The sequence below is a fragment of the Procambarus clarkii genome, chromosome 62, assembly GCF_040958095.1.
Source record: "Procambarus clarkii isolate CNS0578487 chromosome 62, FALCON_Pclarkii_2.0, whole genome shotgun sequence".
Lineage (NCBI taxonomy): Eukaryota > Metazoa > Arthropoda > Malacostraca > Decapoda > Cambaridae > Procambarus > Procambarus clarkii.
The window spans coordinates 31261357-31284261 of record NC_091211.1 but is presented as its reverse complement, the minus strand read 5'-3'; the positions used below and the strand labels follow the sequence as shown (position 1 = coordinate 31284261).

At 50.7% G+C, this 22905-nt stretch overlaps 3 protein-coding genes across 3 annotated transcripts in view; 2 read left to right on the top strand and 1 right to left on the bottom strand.

The window, feature by feature from the left end:
- Positions 1–11459, bottom strand: part of LOC138354408 (collagen alpha-1(III) chain-like) — a 45722-nt gene extending 34263 nt beyond the window's left edge. The window contains exons 1-2 of the mRNA XM_069308598.1: positions 11420–11459; positions 6829–7476 (exon numbers count right to left, since the gene is read on the bottom strand). Of these exons, the coding sequence (XP_069164699.1) occupies positions 6829–7476; positions 11420–11459 (688 nt within the window). The remainder of the gene's footprint in view (positions 1–6828; positions 7477–11419) is intronic.
- Positions 11460–13574: 2115 nt separating this feature from the next.
- On the top strand, positions 13575–17497 carry LOC123766652 (golgin subfamily A member 6-like protein 22). Its single transcript, XM_045755931.1, has 2 exons — positions 13575–13607; positions 16154–17497. The coding sequence occupies exons 1-2, from the start codon at positions 13575–13577 to the stop codon at positions 17495–17497; spliced, it is 1377 nt and encodes a 458-aa protein (XP_045611887.1).
- An 816-nt stretch (positions 17498–18313) lies between these two features.
- Positions 18314–22905, top strand: part of LOC123748104 (nascent polypeptide-associated complex subunit alpha, muscle-specific form-like) — a 13239-nt gene continuing 8647 nt past the window's right edge. The window contains exons 1-4 of the mRNA XM_069308597.1: positions 18314–18337; positions 18574–18945; positions 19084–19268; positions 19441–19579. Coding sequence (XP_069164698.1) covers positions 18314–18337; positions 18574–18945; positions 19084–19268; positions 19441–19579 — 720 coding nt within the window. The remainder of the gene's footprint in view (positions 18338–18573; positions 18946–19083; positions 19269–19440; positions 19580–22905) is intronic.

Below are 22905 nucleotides of genomic sequence, written 5' to 3'. Positions count from 1 at the left end.
GGCAAGGACCGTCGTGGTCCACACAAACAAGGCAAGGACCGTCGTGGTCCACACAAACAAGGCATGGACCGTCGTGGTCCACACAAACAAGGCAAGGACCGTCTTGGTCCACACAAACAAGGCAAGTACCGTCTTGGTCCACACAAACAAGGCAAGGACCGTCTTGGTCCACACAAACAAGGCAAGGACCGTCTTGGTCCACACAAACAAGGCAAGGACCGTCTTGGTCCACACAAACAAGGCAAGGACCGTCTTGGTCCACACAAACAAGGCAAAGACCGTCTTGGTCCACACAAACAAGGCAAAGACCGTCTTGGTCCACACAAACAAGGCAAGGACCGTCTTGGTCCACACAAACAAGGCAAAGACCGTCTTGGTCCACACAAACAAGGCAAAGACCGTCTTGGTCCACACAAACAAGGCAGGAACCGTCTTGGTAGACACAAACAAGGCAAAGACCGTCTTGGTAGACACGAACAAGGCAAGGACCGTCATGGTCCACACAAACAAGGCAAGGACCGTCTTGCTCAACACAAACAAGGCAAAGACTGTCCTGGTCCACACAAACAAGGCAAAGACCGTCTTGGTCCACACAAACAAGGCAAAGACCGTCTTGGTCCACACAAACAAGGCAAAGACCGTCTTGGTCCACACAAACAAGGCAAGGACCGTCTTGGTCCACACAAACAAGGCAAAGACCGTCTTGGTCCACACAAACAAGGCAAAGACCGTCTTGGTCCACACAAACAAGGCAAAGACCGTCTTGGTCCACACAAACAAGGCAAAGACCGTCTTGGTCCTCACAAACAAGGCAAGGACCGTCCTGGTCCATACAAACAAGGCAAGGACCGTCCTGGTCCACACAAACAAGGCAGGAACCGTCTTGGTCCACACAAACAAGGCAGGAACCGTCTTGGTCCACACAAACAAGGCAGGAACCGTCTTAGTCCACTGTTACGGCCCTATAGGGTCGCAACGGGGTTCTTCTCTGATGTTATTAGAGTTTGGGTATCAGGCCCCAAGTTAGTAGTGGCTTTGAAGGGGTGCGTTCCGTAACGCAAGTAAATTAAAGGGGAAAGGGATACAAATGCACTAATTTAAATATCTTATTTCACCACCACCATAAATAAATATATAAACTGTCACACGGGGGGTATAAATACACAATGTACAGAATCGTCTTCCTCTGAAGACACGGGATGCTCCAGGGTGCTCACGATGAGTAGCCCTGGTTCTCTTCGTCGTGGCCCACGATGAATCCTCTGATTCTTTCGGCGAATCTACCCCGGCCACAGGCCAGCCAAATCACAGTCCCACTGGGTGCACCGTCGTGGAGGCCTTCAACCACAAATCCAGCCTGTAGCTGGCAGGTTTCGATCAGCTCCACTGAGTAGGCCACTCCACGACCAATACTAGGGTTGCGAGCCCTAGGCAGGAGCCTCGTGTGATTCTGCAGATCACTCTCCTCACCACAGTGGCTAGTCTCTTTCACCAGCCAGCCCCCAGATAAGACGAATCCTGGTACTGCCACATCACAGGCAGGCTAACACACTCAACAGTGCCCATCTGGGGGTGACTCACAGCTTCTGCAGCAAACACGTGGAGAGACTATGGCTGCCTTGGGTAGACTGCCTCATCATCCGATACAGCAGTCCCAGGTCGACTCTGTAATCAGACACGTCATTAGTGTTGGGGACACTCTAGGGCACCTCACTTACAGGCTTAGACACAAACGTCCACCTATCCACTCCATAGATGGCATTTCTGTCTAAGCGCCACCTCACCAGAGGTCAGCAGCGGCTATGTTATGAGCTGATTAAGACGGGAATCCAGCCCCTGTAGCCGGTATATTCCGTCCTCACTAGATGGCGTTGTCCATTTGAAGGGGGTTTTGGGAGCAGACCCACAGATGGCGTTGTCGTCACCGTTCCGAGCCCGGACGCTAGACTTCGGTCCATAACATCCCAACCCGTTCTCGCAAATTTATTAAGTCAATATTGACTTATTAAATATGTGCATAGGTGACATACTTAACATAATAGTTTCCCTTGAAAAGCTTCATAGAAAACACCAACCTTACCTAACCTACTTAGTATGTTAAGATAAGCATCTTATTGCTTCGTAATTACAATTATTACCTAACCTATACCTATAATAGGTTAAGTAACAATTGTAATTACGAAGCTATAAGATGCTTATCTTAACATACTAAGTAGGTTAGGTAAGGTCGGTGTTTTCTATGAAGCTTTTCAAGGGAAACTATTATGTTAAGTATGTCACCTATGCACATATTTAATAAGTCAATATTGACTTATTAAATTTGCGAGAACGGGTTGAACATCCACACAAACAAGGCAAGGACCGTCCTGGTCCACACAAACAAGGCAAGGACCGTCCTGGTCCACACAAACAAGGCAAGGACCGTCCTGGTCCACACAAACAAGGCAAGGACCGTCTTGGTCCACACAAACAAGGCAAGGACCGTCTTGGTCCACACAAACAAGGCAAGGACCGTCCTGGTCCACACAAACAAGGCAAGGACCGTCCTGGTCCACACAAACAAGACAAGGACCGTCCTGGTCCACACAAACAAGGCAAGGACCGTCTTGGTCCACACAAACAAGGCAAGGACCGTCCTGGTCCACACAAACAAGGCAAGGACCGTCCTGGTCCACACAAACAAGGCAAGGACCGTCTTGGTCCACACAAACAAGGCAAGGACCGTCCTGGTCCACACAAACAAGGCAAGGACCGTCTTGGTCCACACAAACAAGACAAGGACCGTCCTGGTCCACACAAACAAGGCAAGGACCGTCTTGGTCCACACAAACAAGGCAAGGACCGTCCTGGTCCACACAAACAAGGCAAGGACCGTCCTGGTCCACACAAGGCAAGGACCGTCCTGGTCCACACAAACAAGGCAGGAACCGTCGTCCAGGCACCACACACAGCCTTCCCAACCACCCAAAAGTTAAACCCAACGGAAGCAGGTTTAAAATTATGCAGATTTGGCGAGTTAATCCGAGCACATTGCGGCTACAGCTGTTGGCGGCCGGGCTTGTTAATCTGGACCAATCAGGTAGGCGAGCTGATGGCACTACAAGGACACAGTACTCGGTGGAACGAGCACTCTGGTTGGTGTTAGACACGCCAGGGAAGGTGGCACTCACCTTGTGCTTGTGGGGGTTGAGCTCTGGCTCTTTGGTCCCGCCTCTCAACTGTCAATCAAGTAACTTTGATTTTATTTCCACACACATATACACCCAGGAAGCAGCCTGTAGCAGCTGTGTAACACCCAGATACCTATTTACTGCTAGGGGAACAGGCGCATCAGGGGTGAAAGAAACTGGCCATTTGTTTCTGCCTCCGCCGGGGATCGAACCTCGGACGTTTAGGACTTTCGGGACTAGGAGTCCCGAAAGCTGTCCACTCAGCCGCCAGGCCCTTGATGGCGCTGCTGTGGTTGTGGCAACACTGATATTGTGATAGTACTCACCTAGTTGTACTTGTACTCTACGGCTCTTGCGTTCCGCCCCTCAACCATTAATTAACTGAAGTATATATTCCAGAGCCTTTATAGAGTCTACATCTTGTAACACCTTTAAACTTGTAACACATGTCAGATTCCACCACCTCATTACTTAACGTGTTTCATCCATGCCATTATCCTGAGTATTTTGTATGTGGTGATCGTATCTCCCCCTGATTGCACACAGACTTGTCAGATGGGCCAGGACCAGCTAGAACACTGTCTTTCAGTCGTTACTACCAAATGATGGACGTAGTTCATGACCGAAATATTCTGAGACGCAAGTAGTGAGGAGCCAGGTTCAGGGCATGGGTGATATTTATGGGTGATGGTTATGGGTGACGGCATCAACCAGCACGTGGGAGGGAGATTGCAATTCCTCGCATGTTGCAACACGTGTCACTGTGTTCTCTTCCCGTGACAGGTGTGTGAGGCGCAGCCAGCCCCACACTGTGCTTCCCGTGACAGGTGTGTGCGGCGCAGCCAGCCCCACACTGTGCTTCCCGTGACAGGTGTGTGAGGCGCAGCCAGCCCCACACTGTGCTTCCCGTGACAGGTGTGTGAGGCGCAGCCAGCCCCACACTGTGCTTCAAGAACAACTCTTCCTCAACCACTTCTCTCCTTATCTATGTCACCTTTGGAGAACACACCTGTGTGTGTGTACTCACCTAGTTGTGCTTGTGGGGGTTGAGCTCTGGCTCTTTGGTCCCGCCTCTCAAATGTCAATCAACAGGTGTACAGGTTCCTGAGCCTACTGGGCTCTATCATATCTACACTTGAAACTGTGTATGGAGTCAGCCTCCACCACATCACTGCCTAATACATTCCACCTGTTAACTACTCTGACACTGAAAAAGTTCCTTCTAACGTCTCTGTGGCTCATGTGGGTACTCAGTTTCCACCTGTGTCCCCTTGTTCGTGTCCCACCAGTGTTGAATAGTTTATCCTTGTCTACCCTGTCAATATCCCGGAGGATTTTGTAAGTTGTGATCATGACTCCACTTACTCTTGTCTTCCTGTGTCGTAAGGTGCATCTCTCGCAGTCTTTCCTCGTAACTCATGCCTCTTACCTCCGGGACTAGTCTAGTGGCATACCTCTGAACTTTTTCCAGCTTCGTCTTGTGCTTGACAAGGTGTGGGCTCCATGCTGGGGCCGCATACTCCAGGATTGGTCTTACATATGTGGTGTACAAGGTTCTGAATGATTCCTTACACAGGTTCCTGAAGGCTGTTCTGATGTTAGCCAGCCTCGCATATGCCGCAGACGTAATTCTTTTTATGTGGGCTTCAGGAGACAGGTTTGGTGTGATATCAACTCCTAGATTTTTCTCTCTGTCCGTTTCATGAAGTACTTCATTTCCCATTCTGTATCCTGTGTCTGGCCCACTGCCTACATTACTTAGTTTCATTACTTTGCATTTACTCGGGTTGAACTTGAGCAGCCGTTTGTTGGACTATTCATTCAATCTGTCCAGGTCATCTTGTATCCTCCTACTATCCTCCTCTGTTTCAATCTTCCTCATAATATTTCCATCCTCAGCAAACATTGAGAGAAACGAGTCTATACCCTCCGGGAGATCATTTACATATATCAGAAACAGTATAGGTCCAAGGACTGACCCCTGCGGGACTCCACTGGTGACGTCTCGCCAATCTGAGACCTCACCCCTCACACTGACTCGTTGTCTTCAGTTGCTTAGGTACTCCCTTATCCGATGGAGTACCTTCCCTTTCACTCCAGCCTGCATCTCCAGCTTTTTCACTAGCTTCTTGTGTTGCACTGTATCAAAAGCTTTCTGGCAATCCAAAAATATGCAGTCTGCCCACCCCTCTCTATCTTGCCTGATTTTTGTTGCCTGGTCGTAGAATTCAGTTAACCCTGTGATGCAGGACCTGCCATCCTTGAACCCATGTTGATGCTGTGTTACAAAGTTCCTTCACTCCAGATGCTCCACTAGCTTTCTTCGCACAATCTTTTCCATCAGCTTGCATGGTATGCAGGTTTGGGACACTGGCCTGTAGTTCAGTGCCTCCTGTCTATCCCCTTTCTTGTATATAGGGACTACATTAGCTGCTTTGCAAATTTCTGGCAGTTCCCCTGTGTGTGTGTTTACTAGTTGTGTTTACTAGTTGTGTTTTTGCGGGGGTTGAGCTTTGCTCTTTCGGCCCGCCTCTCAACTGTCAATCAACTGTTTACTAACTACTTTTTTTTTTTTTTTTTTTTTTTTTTTTCTCCCCACCCCCCCACACACACACCCCAGGAAGCAGCCCGTGACAGCTGACTAACTCCCAGGTACCTATTTACTGCTAGGTAACAGGGGCACTTAGGATGAAAGAAACTTTACCCATTTGTTTCTGCCTCGTGCGGGAATCGAACCCGCGCCACAGAATTACGAGTCCTGCGCGCTATCCACCAGGCTACGAGGCCCCCAAGTGTGTGTGTGTGTGGGGTGAGGTCACATGGTGTAGTTGAGCCAGAGGTGAGGTGAAGCAGCTGGTGTGGTGCGTGTGGAGCCGAGTGCTCGCAGTCTTCGCAGTAGTCAAGACCAAGGTGTACCTGCGTTTTTCATGAGCTAAAGACTAATTAAACTTTCCGGCACCGTTCCGTGTGTCAGAGCCGTGGCACGAGTTGACACGTATGATACTCTGCTCCTCTGGCCTCAAGTGCATTCGTGCGTGCTAAGTGCATCTGTGCATTGATGGTTTCAGGGAAGCTGAACGCCACCACTCAGTACAATGTATTGAGCATGCAATCATTGATGAATTCCCAGATTCCTATACTATATATAGTATACATAGTATAGGCTTCCAGCAGTTGATGTTGTATATGGCTGCCGTGTCCCGAGGCATAGCACTTTGTTATGTGTAAATTTTAATTGTAATGTATTGATGATTTACGTTCATTGGTAAAAAGTTCGTTCAGTTATGTCGTGTAATCTGTAGATGAGATTTAGGTGGTGTTCTTCTGTTGTTATCACTGGTTGATTGATGTTTACCTGATGCTTATCTGTCTCTCTCTCTCTCTCTCTGTCTCTCTCTGTCTCTCTCTGTCTCTCTCTGTCTCTCTCTGTCTCTCTCTGTCTCTCTCTCTCCCCCCCTCCCCCCCCCCGTTAACGTTATTTATATAAATGATTTACGTGTTATCACCGCGTTCTTTTATTTCCTCATATACAAGAGTCAATAAATGGTGACAATACTTTATGGTGAGCTGTGCTGCCCCCTGGCACCCAGGCGAGTCATCAGGGCGGGTCAGGACACCTGTGTGGCTCTTGTGTGGCTCCTCTAGTGCACCTGTGTACCTCCTGCACCTGTGAAGGGCCTTGTACGGTCCTGGGGGGCGGCCTTCACCTCTGGAAGGGACCTTAAACAGCGTCCTTCTGCTGCCCCGGTGTTGACACACTCTAGGCCGGTGTTGACACACTCTAGGCCGGTGTTGACACACTCTAGGCCGGTGTTGACACACTCTAGGCCGGTGTTGACACACTCTAGGCCGGTGTTGACACACTCTAGGCCGGTGTTGACACACTCTAGGCCGGTGTTGACACACTCTAGGCCGGTGTTGGCACTCACTAGACCGGTGTTGACACACTCTAGGCCGGTGTTGACACACTCTAGGCCGGTGTTGACACACTCTAGGCCGGTGTTGACACACTCTAGGCCGGTGTTGATACACTCTAGGCCGGTGTTGATACACTCTAGGCCGGTGTTGACACACTCTAGGCCGGTGTTGGCACACTCTAGGCCAGTGTTGGCACACTCTAGGCCGGTGTTGGCACACTCTAGGCCGGTGTTGGCACACACTAGGCCGGTGTTGGCACACACTAGGCCGGTGTTGGCACACACTAGGCCGGTGTTGGCACACTCTAGGCCAGTGTTGGCACACTCTAGGCCGGTGTTGACACACTCTAGGCCGGTGTTGGCACACTCTAGGCCGGTGTTGGCACACTCTAGGCCGGTGTTGGCACACTCTAGGCCGGTGTTGGCACAGACCTGGGCCAGCCTCTGGCCACCCGGCGGCGTGTTTGCTAATTACTAAACACTGTGGCGTTGTACACCTCTTCTGAGTCTTTTACAAGGTCGGCCTCCTTACCTGCTGGCCTGTCTACCTGCTGGCCTGTCTGCCTGCTGGCCTGCTGGCCTGTCTACCTGCTGGCCTGTCTGCCTGCTGGCCTGTCTGCCTGCTGGCCTGTCTACCTGCTGGCCTGTCTGCCTGCTGGCCTGTCTGCCTGCTGGCCTGTCTACCTGCTGGCCTGTCTGCCTGCTGGCCTGTCTGCCTGCTGGCCTGTCTGCCTGCTGGCCTGTCTACCTGCTGGCCTGTCTGCCTGCTGGCCTGTCTGCCTGCTGGCCTGTCTACCTGCTGGCCTGTCTGCCTGCTGGCCTGTCTACCTGCTGGCCTGTCTACCTGCTGGCCTGTCTGCCTGCTGGCCTGTCTGCCTGCTGGCCTGTCTGCCTGCTGGCCTGTCTGCCTGCTGGCCTGTCTACCTGCTGGCCTGTCTGCCTGCTGGCCTGTCTGCCTGCTGGCCTGTCTACCTGCTGGCCTGTCTGCCTGCTGGCCTGTCTACCTGCTGGCCTGTCTGCCTGCTGGCCTGTCTACCTGCTGGCCTGTCTACCTGCTGGCCTGTCTGCCTGCTGGCCTGTCTGCCTGCTGGCCTGTCTGCCTGCTGGCCTGTCTGCCTGCTGGCCTGTCTGCCTGCTGGCCTGTCTGCCTGCTGGCCTGTCTGCCTGCTGGCCTGTCTGCCTGCTGGCCTGTCTGCCTGCTGGCCTTTCTGCCTGCTGGCCTGTCTGCCTGCTGGCCTGTCTGCCTGCTGGCCTGTCTGCCTGCTGGCCTGTCTACCTGCTGGCCTGTCTGCCTGCTGGCCTGTCTACCTGCTGGCCTGTCTGCCTGCTGGCCTGTCTGCCTGCTGGCCTGTCTGCCTGCTGGCCTGTCTGCCTGCTGGCCTGTCTGCCTGCTGGCCTGTCTGCCTGCTGGCCTGTCTGCCTGCTGGCCTGTCTGCCTGCTGGCCTGTCTGCCTGCTGGCCTGTCTACCTGCTGGCCTGTCTGCCTGCTGGCCTGTCTGCCTGCTGGCCTGTCTACCAGCTGGCCTGTCTGCCTGCTCCCCTGTCTGCCTGCTGGCCTGTCTACCTGTTGGCCTGTCTGCCTGCTCCCCTGTCTGCCTGTTGGCCTGTCTACCTGCTGGCCTGTCTGCCTGCTGGCCTGTCTGCCTGCTGGCCTGTCTGCCTGCTGGCCTGTCTGCCTGCTGGCCTGTCTGCCTGCTGGCCTGTCTTCCTGCTGGCCTGTCTGCCTGCTGGCCTGTCTGTCTGCTGGCCTGTCTGCCTGCTGGCCTGTCTGCCTGCTGGCCTGTCTGCCTGCTGGCCTGTCTGCCTGCTGGCCTGTCTGCCTGCTCGCCTGTCTGCCTGCTGGCCTGTCTGTCTGCTGGCCTGTCTGTCTGCTCGCCTGTCTACCTGCTCCCCTGTCTGCCTGCTGGCCTGTCTGCCTGCTGGCCTGTCTGCCTGCTGACCTGTCTGCCTGCTGGCCTGTCTGCCTGCTCCCCTGTCTGCCTGCTGGCTTGTCTACCTGCTGGCCTGTCTGCCTGCTCCCCTGTCTGTCTGCTGGCCTGTCTACCTGCTGGCCTGTCTGTCTGCTGGCCTGTCTGTCTGCTGGCCTGTCTGCCTGCTGGCCTGTCTGCCTGCTCCCCTGTCTACCTGCTGGCCTGTCTGCCTGCTGGCCTGTCTACCTGCTGGCCTGTCTACCTGCTGGCCTGTCTGTCTGCTGGCCTGTCTACCTGCTGGCCTGTCTACCTGCTGGCCTGTCTGTCTGCTGGCCTGTCTGTCTGCTGGCCTGTCTACCTGCTGGCCTGTCTACCTGCTGGCCTGTCTACCTGCGGGCCTGTCTACCTGCTGGCCTGTCTACCTGCGGGCCTGTCTACCTGCTGGCCTGTCTACCTGCTGGCCTGTCTACCTGCTGGCCTGTCTACCTGCTGGCATGTCTGCCTGCTCCCCTGTCTGCCTGCTCCCCTGTCTGCCTGCTCCCCTGTCTGCCTGCTGGCCTGTCTGCCTGCTGGCCTGTCTGCCTGCTGGCCTGTCTGCCTGCTGGCCTGTCTGCCTGCTGGCCTGTCTGCCTGATGGCCTGTCTACCTGCTGGCCTGTCTGCCAGCTCCCCTGTCTACCTGCTGGCCTGTCTGCTTGCTGGCCTGTCTACCTGCTGGCCTGTCTACCTGCTGGCCTGTCTGTCTGCTGGCCTGTCTGTCTGCTGGCCTGTCTGTCTGCTGGCCTGTCTTCCTGCTGGCCTGTCTGTCTGCTGGCCTGTCTACCTGCTGGCCTGTCTTCCTGCTGGCCTGTCTACCTGCTGTCCTGTCTACCTGCTGGCCTGTCTTCCTGCTGGCTTGTCTGTCTGCTGTCCTGTCTTCCTGCTGGCCTGTCTACCTGCTGTCCTGTCTACCTGCTGGCCTGTCTTCCTGCTGGCCTGTCTACCTGCTGTCCTGTCTACCTGCTGGCCTGTCTTCCTGCTGGCCTGTCTTCCTGCTGTCCTGTTTACCTGCTGGCCTGTCTGTCTGCTGTCCTGTCTACCTGCTGGCCTGTCTTCCTGCTGTCCTGTCTACCTGCTGTCCTGTCTACCTGCTGTCCTGTCTACCTGCTGGCCTGCATCTCTCTGGTAATTGCAGTATATTGACGGCAGGTGAGTCAATTATATATATTGACGGCAGGTGAGTCAATTATATATTTCCTTAATAGTATGAAAGATAGTTTTTCTAGATTTGCTGCTTCATTCTTTTGTAAAATAACACTTTTTTATGTATATTTGTGTTCCGCGGTCAACACCTCTTTGGGTCACTATTAATGGAGTGTGTTAGTGTGTGAGGCGCACCTCCTCCCTGTGCCTCGAGTTGATGGTCACTATTAATGGAGTGTGTTAGTGTGTGAGGCGCACCTCCTCCCTGTGCCTCGAGTTGATGGTCACTATTAATGGAGTGTGTTAGTGTGTGAGGCGCACCTCCTCCCTGTGCCTCGAGTTGATGGTCACTATTAATGGAGTGTGTTAGTGTGTGAGGCGCACCTCCTCCCTGTGCCTCGAGTTGATGGTCACTATTAATGGAGTGTGTTAGTGTGTGAGGCGCACCTCCTCCCTGTGCCTCGAGTTGATGGTCACTATTAATGGAGGGTGTTAGTGTGTGAGGCGCACCTCCTCCCTGTGCCTCGAGTTGATGGTCACTATTAATGGAGGGTGTTAGTGTGTGAGGCGCACCTCCTCCCTGTGCCTCGAGTTGATGGTCACTATTAATGGAGGGTGTTAGTGTGTGAGGCGCACCTCCTCCCTGTGCCTCGAGTTGATGGTCACTATTAATGGAGTGTGTTAGTGTGTGAGGCGCACCTCCTCCCTGTGCCTCGAGTTGATGGTCACTATTAATGGAGGGTGTTAGTGTGTGAGGCGCACCTCCTCCCTGTGCCTCGAGTTGATGGTCACTATTAATGGAGTGTGTTAGTGTGTGAGGCGCACCTCCTCCCTGTGCCTCGAGTTGATGGTCACTATTAATGGAGGGTGTTAGTGTGTGAGGCGCACCTCCTCCCTGTGCCTCGAGTTGATGGTCACTATTAATGGAGTGTGTTAGTGTGTGAGGCGCACCTCCTCCCTGTGCCTCGAGTTGATGGTCACTATTAATGGAGTGTGTTAGTGTGTGAGGCGCACCTCCTCCCTGTGCCTCGAGTTGATGGTCACTATTAATGGAGTGTGTTAGTGTGTGAGGCGCACCTCCTCCCTGTGCCTCGAGTTGATGGTCACTATTAATGGAGTGTGTTAGTGTGTGAGGCGCACCTCCTCCCTGTGCCTCGAGTTGATGCCTTGTTATTTGCTTTTTAATACATATGTGCTTCATAATCCTTGAAGAGCGCCACCACATGGCTGAGTGCACTCACTCCAGCCCTCGGCTCCTTGGGGCTTCAACATGTGCTTCATGGTTGTATGATGACTTTGTGGTGGTTAGATGACTTCATGGTTGTATGATGACTTTGTGGTGTTTAGATGACTTCATGGTTGTATGATGACTTCATGGTTGTAAGATGACTTCATGGTGGTATGATGACTTCATGGTGGTATGATGACTTTGTGGTGGTTAGATGACTTCATGGTTGTATGATGACTTCATGGTTGTATGATGACTTCATGGTTGTAAGATGACTTCATGGTTGTATGATGACTTCATGGTTGTATGATGACTTCATGGTTGTAAGATGACTTCATGGTGGTATGATGACTTCATGGTGGTATGATGACTTTGTGGTGGTTAGATGACTTCATGGTTGTATGATGACTTCATGGTTGTATGATGACTTCATGGTTGTAAGATGACTTTGTGGTTGTATGATGACTTCATGGTTGTATGATGACTTCATGGTTGTATGATGACTTCATGGTTGTATGATGACTTCATGGTTGTATGATGACTTCATGGTGGTAAGATGACTTCATGGTTGTATGATGACTTCATGGTTGTATGATGACTTCATGGTTGTATGATGACTTCATGGTTGTATGATGACTTCATGGTGGTAAGATGACTTCATGGTTGTATGATGACTTCATGGTTGTATGATGACTTCATGGTTGTAAGATGACTTCATGGTTGTAAGATGACTTCATGGTGGTAAGATGACTTCATGGTTGTAAGATGACTTCATGGTTGTATGATGACTTCATGGTGGTAAGATGACTTCATGGTTGTATGATGACTTCATGGTGGTAAGATGACTTCATGGTGGTAAGATGACTTCATGGTGGTAAGATGACTTCATGGTGGTAAGATGACTTCATGGTTGTAAGATGACTTCATGGTTGTATGATGACTTCATGGTGGTAAGATGACTTCATGGTTGTATGATGACTTCATGGTTGTAAGATGATTTCATGGTTGTATGATGACTTCATGGTTGTATGATGACTTCATGGTTGTATGATGACTTCATGGTGGTAAGATGACTTCATGGTTGTATGATGACTTCATGGTTGTATGATGACTTCATGGTTGTAAGATGACTTCATGGTTGTAAGATGACTTCATGGTTGTATGATGACTTCATGGTTGTATGATGACTTCATGGTTGTATGATGACTTCATGGTTGTATGATGACTTCATGGTGGTAAGATGACTTCATGGTTGTATGATGACTTCATGGTTGTAAGATGACTTCATGGTTGTAAGATGACTTCATGGTTGTAAGATGACTTCATGGTTGTAAGATGACTTCATGGTGGTAAGATGACTTCATGGTGGTAAGATGACTTCATGGTTGTAAGATGACTTCATGGTTGTATGATGACTTCATGGTGGTAAGATGACTTCATGGTTGTATGATGACTTCATGGTTGTATGATGACTTCATGGTGATAAGATGACTTCGTGGTTGTATGATGACTTCATGGTTGTATGATGACTTCATGGTTGTATGATGACTTCATGGTGGTAAGATGACTTCATGGTTGTAAGATGACTTCATGGTGGTATGATGACTTCATGGTTGTAAGATGACTTCATGGTTGTAAGATGACTTCATGGTTGTATGATGACTTCATGGTTGTATGATGACTTCATGGTGATAAGATGACTTCGTGGTTGTATGATGACTTCATGGTTGTATGATGACTTCATGGTGGTAAGATGACTTCGTGGTTGTATGACTTCATGGTGGTAAGATGACTTCATGGTTGTATGATGACTTCATGGTTGTATGATGACTTCATGGTGGTATGATGACTTCATGGTGGTATGATGACTTCATGGTGGTGTGATGACTTCATGGTGGTATGATGACTTCATGGTTGTATGATGACTTCATGGTGGTAAGATGACTTCATGGTTGTATGATGACTTCATGGTTGTATGATGACTTCATGGTTGTATGATGACTTCATGGTTGTATGATGACTTCATGGTTGTATGATGACTTCATGGTGGTAAGATGACTTCATGGTTGTATGATGACTTCATGGTTGTATGATGACTTCATGGTTGTAAGATGACTTCATGGTTGTAAGATGACTTCATGGTGGTAAGATGACTTCATGGTTGTAAGATGACTTCATGGTTGTATGATGACTTCATGGTGGTAAGATGACTTCATGGTTGTATGATGACTTCATGGTGGTAAGATGACTTCATGGTGGTAAGATGACTTCATGGTGGTAAGATGACTTCATGGTGGTAAGATGACTTCATGGTTGTAAGATGACTTCATGGTTGTATGATGACTTCATGGTGGTAAGATGACTTCATGGTTGTATGATGACTTCATGGTTGTAAGATGATTTCATGGTTGTATGATGACTTCATGGTTGTATGATGACTTCATGGTTGTATGATGACTTCATGGTGGTAAGATGACTTCATGGTTGTATGATGACTTCATGGTTGTATGATGACTTCATGGTTGTAAGATGACTTCATGGTTGTAAGATGACTTCATGGTTGTATGATGACTTCATGGTTGTATGATGACTTCATGGTTGTATGATGACTTCATGGTTGTATGATGACTTCATGGTTGTATGATGACTTCATGGTGGTAAGATGACTTCATGGTTGTATGATGACTTCATGGTTGTAAGATGACTTCATGGTTGTAAGATGACTTCATGGTTGTAAGATGACTTCATGGTTGTAAGATGACTTCATGGTGGTAAGATGACTTCATGGTGGTAAGATGACTTCATGGTTGTAAGATGACTTCATGGTTGTATGATGACTTCATGGTGGTAAGATGACTTCATGGTTGTATGATGACTTCATGGTTGTATGATGACTTCATGGTGATAAGATGACTTCGTGGTTGTATGATGACTTCATGGTTGTATGATGACTTCATGGTTGTATGATGACTTCATGGTGGTAAGATGACTTCATGGTTGTAAGATGACTTCATGGTGGTATGATGACTTCATGGTTGTAAGATGACTTCATGGTTGTAAGATGACTTCATGGTTGTATGATGACTTCATGGTTGTATGATGACTTCATGGTGATAAGATGACTTCGTGGTTGTATGATGACTTCATGGTTGTATGATGACTTCATGGTGGTAAGATGACTTCGTGGTTGTATGACTTCATGGTGGTAAGATGACTTCATGGTTGTATGATGACTTCATGGTTGTATGATGACTTCATGGTGGTATGATGACTTCATGGTGGTATGATGACTTCATGGTGGTGTGATGACTTCATGGTTGTATGATGACTTCATGGTTGTATGATGACTTCATGGTTGTATGATGACTTCATGGTTGTAGGATGATTTCATGGTTGTATGATGACTTCATGGTTGTATGATGACTTCATGGTGGTCAGATGTCTCCATGGAAGTCATCTTCACCCACACAACCTTCCCTGCTAGGGGTGAGATGTGACATCAGCCTCACATCCTCCCGGACGTCTCGGGTCTTCACTGAAGTCAACCAAAATAGCTTGTGTACTCACCTAATTGTACTTGCCGGGGGGTTGAGCTCTGGCTCTTTGGTCCCGCCTCTAAACTGATGAAGTAAGGTGACTCCAGGTGACTCACTTTGAATTCCTCGTCTCCCTCTACGGTTGACCTGTTGGGATGACGTGTATATAGCTCCCTTCTCCTCGGGTAATCTGTCTGTCAGTGTGAGATAATCTGTATACTTTTATGCTGAACTCTGATATTACTTCCCAGTTTGTAACGTTTATCCATGTTACTGTTATCGGATGGGTTGATATCCAGCAACACAAGGATGGGTTGATATCCAGCAACACAAGGATGGGTTGATATCCAGCAACACAAGGATGGGTTGATATCCAGCAACACAAGGATGGGTTGATATCCAGCAACACAAGGATGGGTTGATATCCAGCAACACAAGGATGGGTTGATATCCAGCAACACAAGGATGAGTTGATATCCAGCAACACAAGGATGGGCTGATATCCAGCAACACAAGGATGGGCTGATATCCAGCAACACAAGGATGGGTTGATATCCAGCAACACAAGGATGGGTTGATATCCAGCAACACAAGGATGGGTTGATATCCAGCAACACAAGGATGAGTTGATATCCAGCAACACAAGGATGGGCTGATATCCAGCAACACAAGGATGGGCTGATATCCAGCAACACAAGGATGGGTTGATATCCAGCAACACAAGGATGGGTTGATATCCAGCAACACAAGGATGGGTTGATATCCAGCAACACAAGGATGGGTTGATATCCAGCAACACAAGGATGAGTTGATATCCAGCAACACAAGGATGGGCTGATATCCAGCAACACAAGGATGGGCTGATATCCAGCAACTGAAGGATGGGTTGATATCCAGCAACACAAGGATGGGTTGATATCCAGCAACACAAGGATGGGTTGATATCCAGCAACACAAGGATGAGTTGATATCCAGCAACACAAGGATGGGCTGATATCCAGCAACACAAGGATGAGTTGATATCCAGCAACACAAGGATGGGTTGATATCCAGCAACACAAGGATGGGTTGATATCCAGCAACACAAGGATGGAGTTGATATCCAGCAACACAAGGATGGGTTGATATCCAGCAACACAAGGATGGAGTTGATATCCAGCAACACAAGGATGGGTTGATATCCAGCAACACAGGGATGAGTTGATATCCAGCAACACAAGGATGAGGTGATCCGTACGCAGCAACGCAAGGATGAGCTCATCCGTACGCAGCAACACAAGGATGAGGTGATCCGTACGCAGCAACGCAAGGATGAGCTCATCCGTACGCAGCAACACAAGGATGAGGTGATCCGTACGCAGCAACGCAAGGATGAGCTCATTCGTACGCAGCAACACAAGGATGAGGTGATCCGTACGCAGCAACGCAAGGATGAGCTCATCCGTACGCAGCAACACAAGGATGAGGTGATCCGTACGCAGCAACGCAAGGATGAGCTCATCCGTACGCAGCAACACAAGGATGAGGTGATCCGTACGCAGCAACACAAGGATGAGGTGATCCGTACGCAGCAACACAAGGATGAGCTCATCCGTACGCAGCAACACAAGGATGAGCTCATCCGTACGCAGCAACACAAGGATGAGCTCATCCGTACGCAGCAACACAAGGATGAGCTCATCCGTACGCAGCAACACAAGGATGAGCTCATCCGTACGCAGCAACACAAGGATGAGCTCATCCGTACGCAGCAACACAAGGATGAGCTCATCCGTACGCAGCAACACAAGGATGAGCTCATCCGTACGCAGCAACACAAGGATGAGCTCATCCGTACGCAGCAACACAAGGATGAGCTCATCCGTACGCAGCAACACAAGGATGAGCTCATCCGTACGCAGCAACACAAGGATGAGCTCATCCGTACGCAGCAACACAAGGATGAGCTCATCCGTACGCAGCAACACAAGGATGAGCTGATCCGTACGCAGCAACACAAGGATGAGCTCATCCGTACGCAGCAACACAAGGATGAGCTGATCCGTACGCAGCAACACAAGGATGAGCTGATCCGTACGCAGCAACACAAGGATGAGCTCATCCGTACGCAGCAACACAAGGATGAGCTCATCCGTACGCAGCAACACAAGGATGAGCTGATTCGTACGCAGCAACGCAAGGATGAGCTGATCCGTACGCAGCAACACAAGGATGAGCTGATCCGTACGCAGCAACACAAGGATGAGCTCATCCGTACGCAGCAACGCAAGGATGAGCTCATCCGTACGCAGCAACACAAGGATGAGCTGATCCGTACGCAGCAACGCAAGGATGAGCTCATCCGTACGCAGCAACACAAGGATGAGCTGATCCGTACGCAGCAACACAAGGATGAGCTCATCCGTACGCAGCAACACAAGGATGAGCTGATCCGTACGCAGCAACACAAGGATGAGCTCATCCGTACGCAGCAACACAAGGATGAGCTCATCCGTACGCAGCAACACAAGGATGAGCTGATCCGTACGCAGCAACAGCGTACTAAAACACAATAATTTCTGAACGTCAGCCAAAGTGAGGAGAGCGTGTCTGGGAAGAAACAGGACTGAGGTTCGAGGCTCTTCACTGTGAGTCTACAGCCAGGATCACGTGATGCAGAGGCACACGTCCTCTCCTCTGGCTTCCCCAACCAGGGGGGGTAAAGTTGTTGGCTTCCACAACCAGGAAGGTAAAGTTGTTGGCTTCCACAACCAGGAGGGGTAAAGTTGTTGGCTTCCCCAACCAGGAGGGTAAAGTTGTTGGCTTCCACAACCAGGGGGGGGGAAGTTGTTGGCTTCCACAACCAGGAGGGTAAAGTTGTTGGCTTCCACAACCAGGAGGGTAAAGTTGTTGGCTTCCACAACCAGGGGGGGGGAAGTTGTTGGCTTCCACAACCAGGGGGGGGGAAGTTGTTGGCTTCCACAACCAGGAGGGTAAAGTTGTTGGCTTCCACAACCAGGAGGGTAAAGTTGTTGGCTTCCACAACCAGGAGGGTAAAGTTGTTGGCTTCCACAACCAGGGGGGGGGAAGTTGTTGGCTTCCACAACCAGGGGGGGGGAAGTTGTTGGCTTCCACAACCAGGAGGGTAAAGTTGTTGGCTTCCACAACCAGGAGGGTAAAGTTGTTGGCTTCCACAACCAGGGGGGGGAAGTTGTTGGCTTCCACAACCAGGGGGGGGGAAGTTGTTGGCTTCCACAACCAGGAGGGTAAAGTTGTTGGCTTCCACAACCAGGAGGGTAAAGTTGTTGGATTCCACAACCAGGAGGGTAAAGTTGTTGGCTTCCACAACCAGGAGGGTAAAGTTGTTGGCTTCCACAACCAGGAGGGTAAAGATGTTGGCTTCTACAAGCAGGAGGGTAAAGTTGTTGGCTTCCACAACCAGGAGGGTAAAGTTGTTGGCTTCCACAACCAGGAGGGTAAAGTTGTTGGCTTCCACAACCAGGAGGGTAAAGTTGTTGGCTTCCACAACCAGGAGGGTAAAGTTGTTGGCTTCCACAACCAGGAGGGTAAAGTTGTTGGCTTCCACAACCAGGAGGGTAAAGTTGTTGGCTTCCACAACCAGGAGGGTAAAGTTGTTGGCTTCCACAACCAGGAGGGTAAAGTTGTTGGCTTCCACAACCAGGAGGGTAAAGTTGTTGGCTTCCACAACCAGGAGGGTAAAGCTGTTGGCTTCCACAACCAGGAGGGTAAAGTTGTTGGCTTCTACAAGCAGGAGGGTAAAGATGTTGGCTTCTACAAGCAGGAGGGTAAAGTTGTTGGCTTCCACAACCAGGAGGGTAAAGTTGTTGGCTTCCACAACCAGGAGGGTAAAGTTGTTGGCTTCCACAACCAGGAGGGTAAAGTTGTTGGCTTCCACAACCAGCAGGGTATAGATGTTGGCTTCTACAAGCAGGAGGGTAAAGTTGTTGGCTTCCACAACCAGGAGGGTAAAGTTGTTGGCTTCCACAACCAGGATTGTAAAGTTGTTGGCTTCCACAACCAGGAGGGTAAAGTTGTTGGCTTCCACAACCAGGAGGGTAAAGTTGTTGGCTTCCACAACCAGGAAGGTAAAGTTGTTGGCTTCCACAACCAGGAAGGTAAAGTTGTTGGCTTCCACAACCAGGAGGGTAAAGTTGTTGGCTTCCACAACCAGCAGGGTAAAGTTGTTGGCTTCCACAACCAGGAGGGTAAAGTTGTTGCCTTCCACAACCAGGAGGGTAAAGATGTTGGCTTCTACAAGCAGGAGGGTAAAGTTGTTGGCTTCCACAAGCAGGAGGGTAAAGTTGTTGGCTTCCACAACCAGGGGGGGTAAAGTTGTTGGCTTCCACAACCAGGAGGGTAAAGTTGTTGACTTCTACAAGCAGGAGAGTAAAGTTGTTGGCTTCCACAACCAGGAGGGTAAAGTTGTTGGCTTCCACAACCAGGGGGGTAAATTTGTTGGCTTCTACAAGCAGGAGGGTAAAGTTGTTGGCTTTCACAGCCAGGGGGGTAAAGTTGTTGGCTTCTACAACCAGGGGGGTAAAGTTGTTGGCTTCCACAACCAAGAGGGTAAAGTTGTTGGCTTCCACAACCAGGGGGGTAAAGTTGTTGGCTTCCACAACCCTTCCACAACCAGGGGGGTAAAGTTGTTGGCTTTCACAACCAGGGGGGTAAAGTTGTTGGCTTCTACAAGCAGTAGGGTAAAGTTGTTGGCTTCCACAAGCAGGAGGGTAAAGTTGTTGGCTTCCACAACCAGGGGGGTAAAGTTGTTGGCTTCCACAACCAGGGGGGTAAAGTTGTTGGCTTTCACAACCAGGGGGGTAAAGTTGTTGGCTTCTACAAGCAGTAGGGTAAAGTTGTTGGCTTCCACAAGCAGGAGGGTAAAGGTGTTGGCTTCCACAACCAGGAGGGTAAAGTTGTTGGCTTCCACAACCAGGGGGGGTAAAGTTGTTGGCTTCCACAACGAGGGGGGTAAAGTTGTTGGCTTCCACAACCAGGAGGGTAAAGTTGTTGGCTTCCACAACCAGGAGGGGTAAAGTTGTTGGCTTCCACAACCAGGGGGGGTAAAGTTGTTGGCTTCCACAACCAGGGGAGGGTAAAGTTGTTGGCTTCCACAACCAGGAGGGGTAAAGTTGTTGGCTTCCACAATCAGGGGAGGGTAAAGTTGTTGGCTTCCACAACCAGGAGGGTAAAGTTGTTGGCTTCCACAACCAGGGGGGTAAAGTTGTTGGCTTCCACAACCAGGAGGGTAAAGTTGTTGGCTTCCACAACCAGGGGGGGTAAAGTTGTTGGCTTCCACAACCAGGAGGGTAAAGTTGTTGGCTTCCACAACCAGGGGAGGGTAAAGTTGTTGGCTTCCACAACCAGGGGGGGGTAAAGTTGTTGGCTTCCACAACCAGGAGGGGTAAAGTTGTTGGCTTCCACAACCAGGGGGGTAAAGTTGTTGGCTTCCACAACCAGGAGGGGTAAAGTTGTTGGCTTCCACAACCAGGAAGGGTAAAGTGGTTGGCTTCCACAACCAGGGGGGTAAAGTTGTTGGCTTCTACAACCAGGGGGGTAAAGTTGTTGGCTTCCACAACCAGGAGGGTAAAGTTGTTGGCTTCCACAACCAGGAGGAGTAAAGTTGTTGGCTTCCACAACCAGGGGGGGTAAAGTTGTTGGCTTTCAGGGAGGAGGAGGAAGGATGGATAAAGAGGGGAGGAGGAAGGATGGATAAAGAGGGGAGGAGGAAGGATGGGTAAAGAGGGGAGGAGGAAGGATGGATAAAGAGGGGAGGAGGAAGGATGGATAAAGAGGGGACGAAAGCTTGAAAAACTTATTACATGTATTTTTATTAATTTAGGAATTTCACAATAAGTTACTTTTTTCATTTTTAATCAACATGTTGTTAATTTCACTGACCCCGACCTGTAGCTACACTGACCATGACCTGTAGTTACACTGACCCCGACCTGTAGCTACACTGACCATGACCTGTAGCTACACTGACCCCGACCTGTAGTTACACTGACCCCGACCTGTAGTTACACTGACCCCGACCTGTAGCTACACTGACCCCGACCTGTAGCTACACTGACCATGACCTGTAGCTACACTGACCCCGACCTGTAGTTACACTGACCCCGACCTGTAGTTACACTGACCCCGACCTGTAGTTACACTGACCCCGACCTGTAGTTACACTGACCCCGACCTGTAGCTACACTGACCCCGACCTGTAGCTACACTGACCCCGACCTGTAGTTACACTGACCCCGACCTGTAGCTACACTGACCCCGACCTGTAGTTACACTGACCCCGACCTGTAGCTACACTGACCATGACCTGTAGTTACACTGACCCCGACCTGTAGCTACACTGACCATGACCTGTAGTTACACTGACCCCGACCTGTAGCTACACTGACCATGACCTGTAGTTACACTGACCCCGACCTGTAGCTACACTGACCATGACCTATAGTTACACTGACCCCGACCTGTAGCTACACTGACCATGACCTGTAGTTACACTGACCCCGACCTGTAGCTACACTGACCATGACCTGTAGTTACACTGACCCCGACCTGTAGCTACACTGACCATGACCTGTAGTTACACTGACCCCGACCTGTAGCTACACTGACCATGACCTGTAGCTACACTGACCCCGACCTGTAGCTACACTGACCCCGACCTGTAGTTACACTGACCCCGACCTGTAGCTACACTGACCCCGACCTGTAGCTACACTGACCCCGACCTGTAGTTACACTGACCCCGACCTGTAGCTACACTGACCCCGACCTGTAGCTACACTGACCCCGACCTGTAGCTACACTGACCCCGACCTGTAGCTACACTGACCCCGACCTGTAGCTACACTGACCCCGACATGTAGCTACATTGACCCCGACCTGTAGCTACACTGACCCCGACCTGTAGCTACACTGACCCCGACCTGTAGCTACATTGACCCCGACCTGTAGCTACACTGACCCCGACCTGTAGCTACACTGACCCCGACCTGTAGCCCATTACTACGGAAAGGTAAAGTTCAGTAGGGGAGAGGAAGAGAGGGAGAGAGGGTGAGAGGGAGAGAAGGGAGAGGGAGAGGGAGAGAGGGAGAGAGGGTGAGAGGGTGAGAGGGAGAGGAAGAGATGGAGAGGAAGAGATGGAGAGAGGGAGAGAGGGTGAGAGGGAGAGAGGGTGAGAGGGAGAGAGGGAGAGAGGGTGAGACGGAGAGAGGGAGAGAGGGTGAGAGAGAGAGGGTGAGAGAGAGAGGGTGAGAGGGAGAGGGAGAGAGGGTGAAAGGGTGAGAGGGAGAGAGGGAAAGAGGGTGAGAGGGAGAGAGGGTGAGAGGGAGAGAGGGTGAGAAGGAGAGAGGGTGAGAAGGAGAGAGGGTGAGAGGGAGAGAGGGTGAGAGGGAGAGAGGGTGAGAGGAAGAGAGGGTGAGAGGGTGAGAGGGAGAGAGGGTGAGAGGGAGAGAGGGTGAGAGGGTGAGAGGGAGAGAGGGTGAGAGGGTGAGAGGGAGAGAGGGTGAGAGGGAGAGAGGGAGAGAGGGTGAGAGGGTGAGAGGGAGAGAGGGTGAGAGGGAGAGAGGGTGAGAGGGAGAGAGGGAGAGAGGGTGAGAGGGAGAGAGGGTGAGAGGGAGAGGGAGAGAAGGGAGAGGGAGAGAAGGGAGAGGGAGAGAAGGGAGAGTGAGAGAAGGGAGAGTGAGAGAAGGGAGAGTGAGAGAAGGGAGAGTGAGAGAAGGGAGAGTGAGAGAAGGGAGAGTGAGAGAAGGGAGAGGGAGAGAAGGGAGAGGGAGAGAAGGGAGAGGGAGAGAAGGGAGAGGGAGAGAAGGGAGAGGGAGAGAAGGGAGAGGGAGAGAAGGGAGAGGGAGAGAAGGGAGAGGGAGAGAAGGGAGAGGGAGAGAAGGGAGAGGGAGAGAAGGGAGAGGGAGAGAAGGGAGAGGGAGAGAAGGGAGAGGGAGAGAAGGGAGAG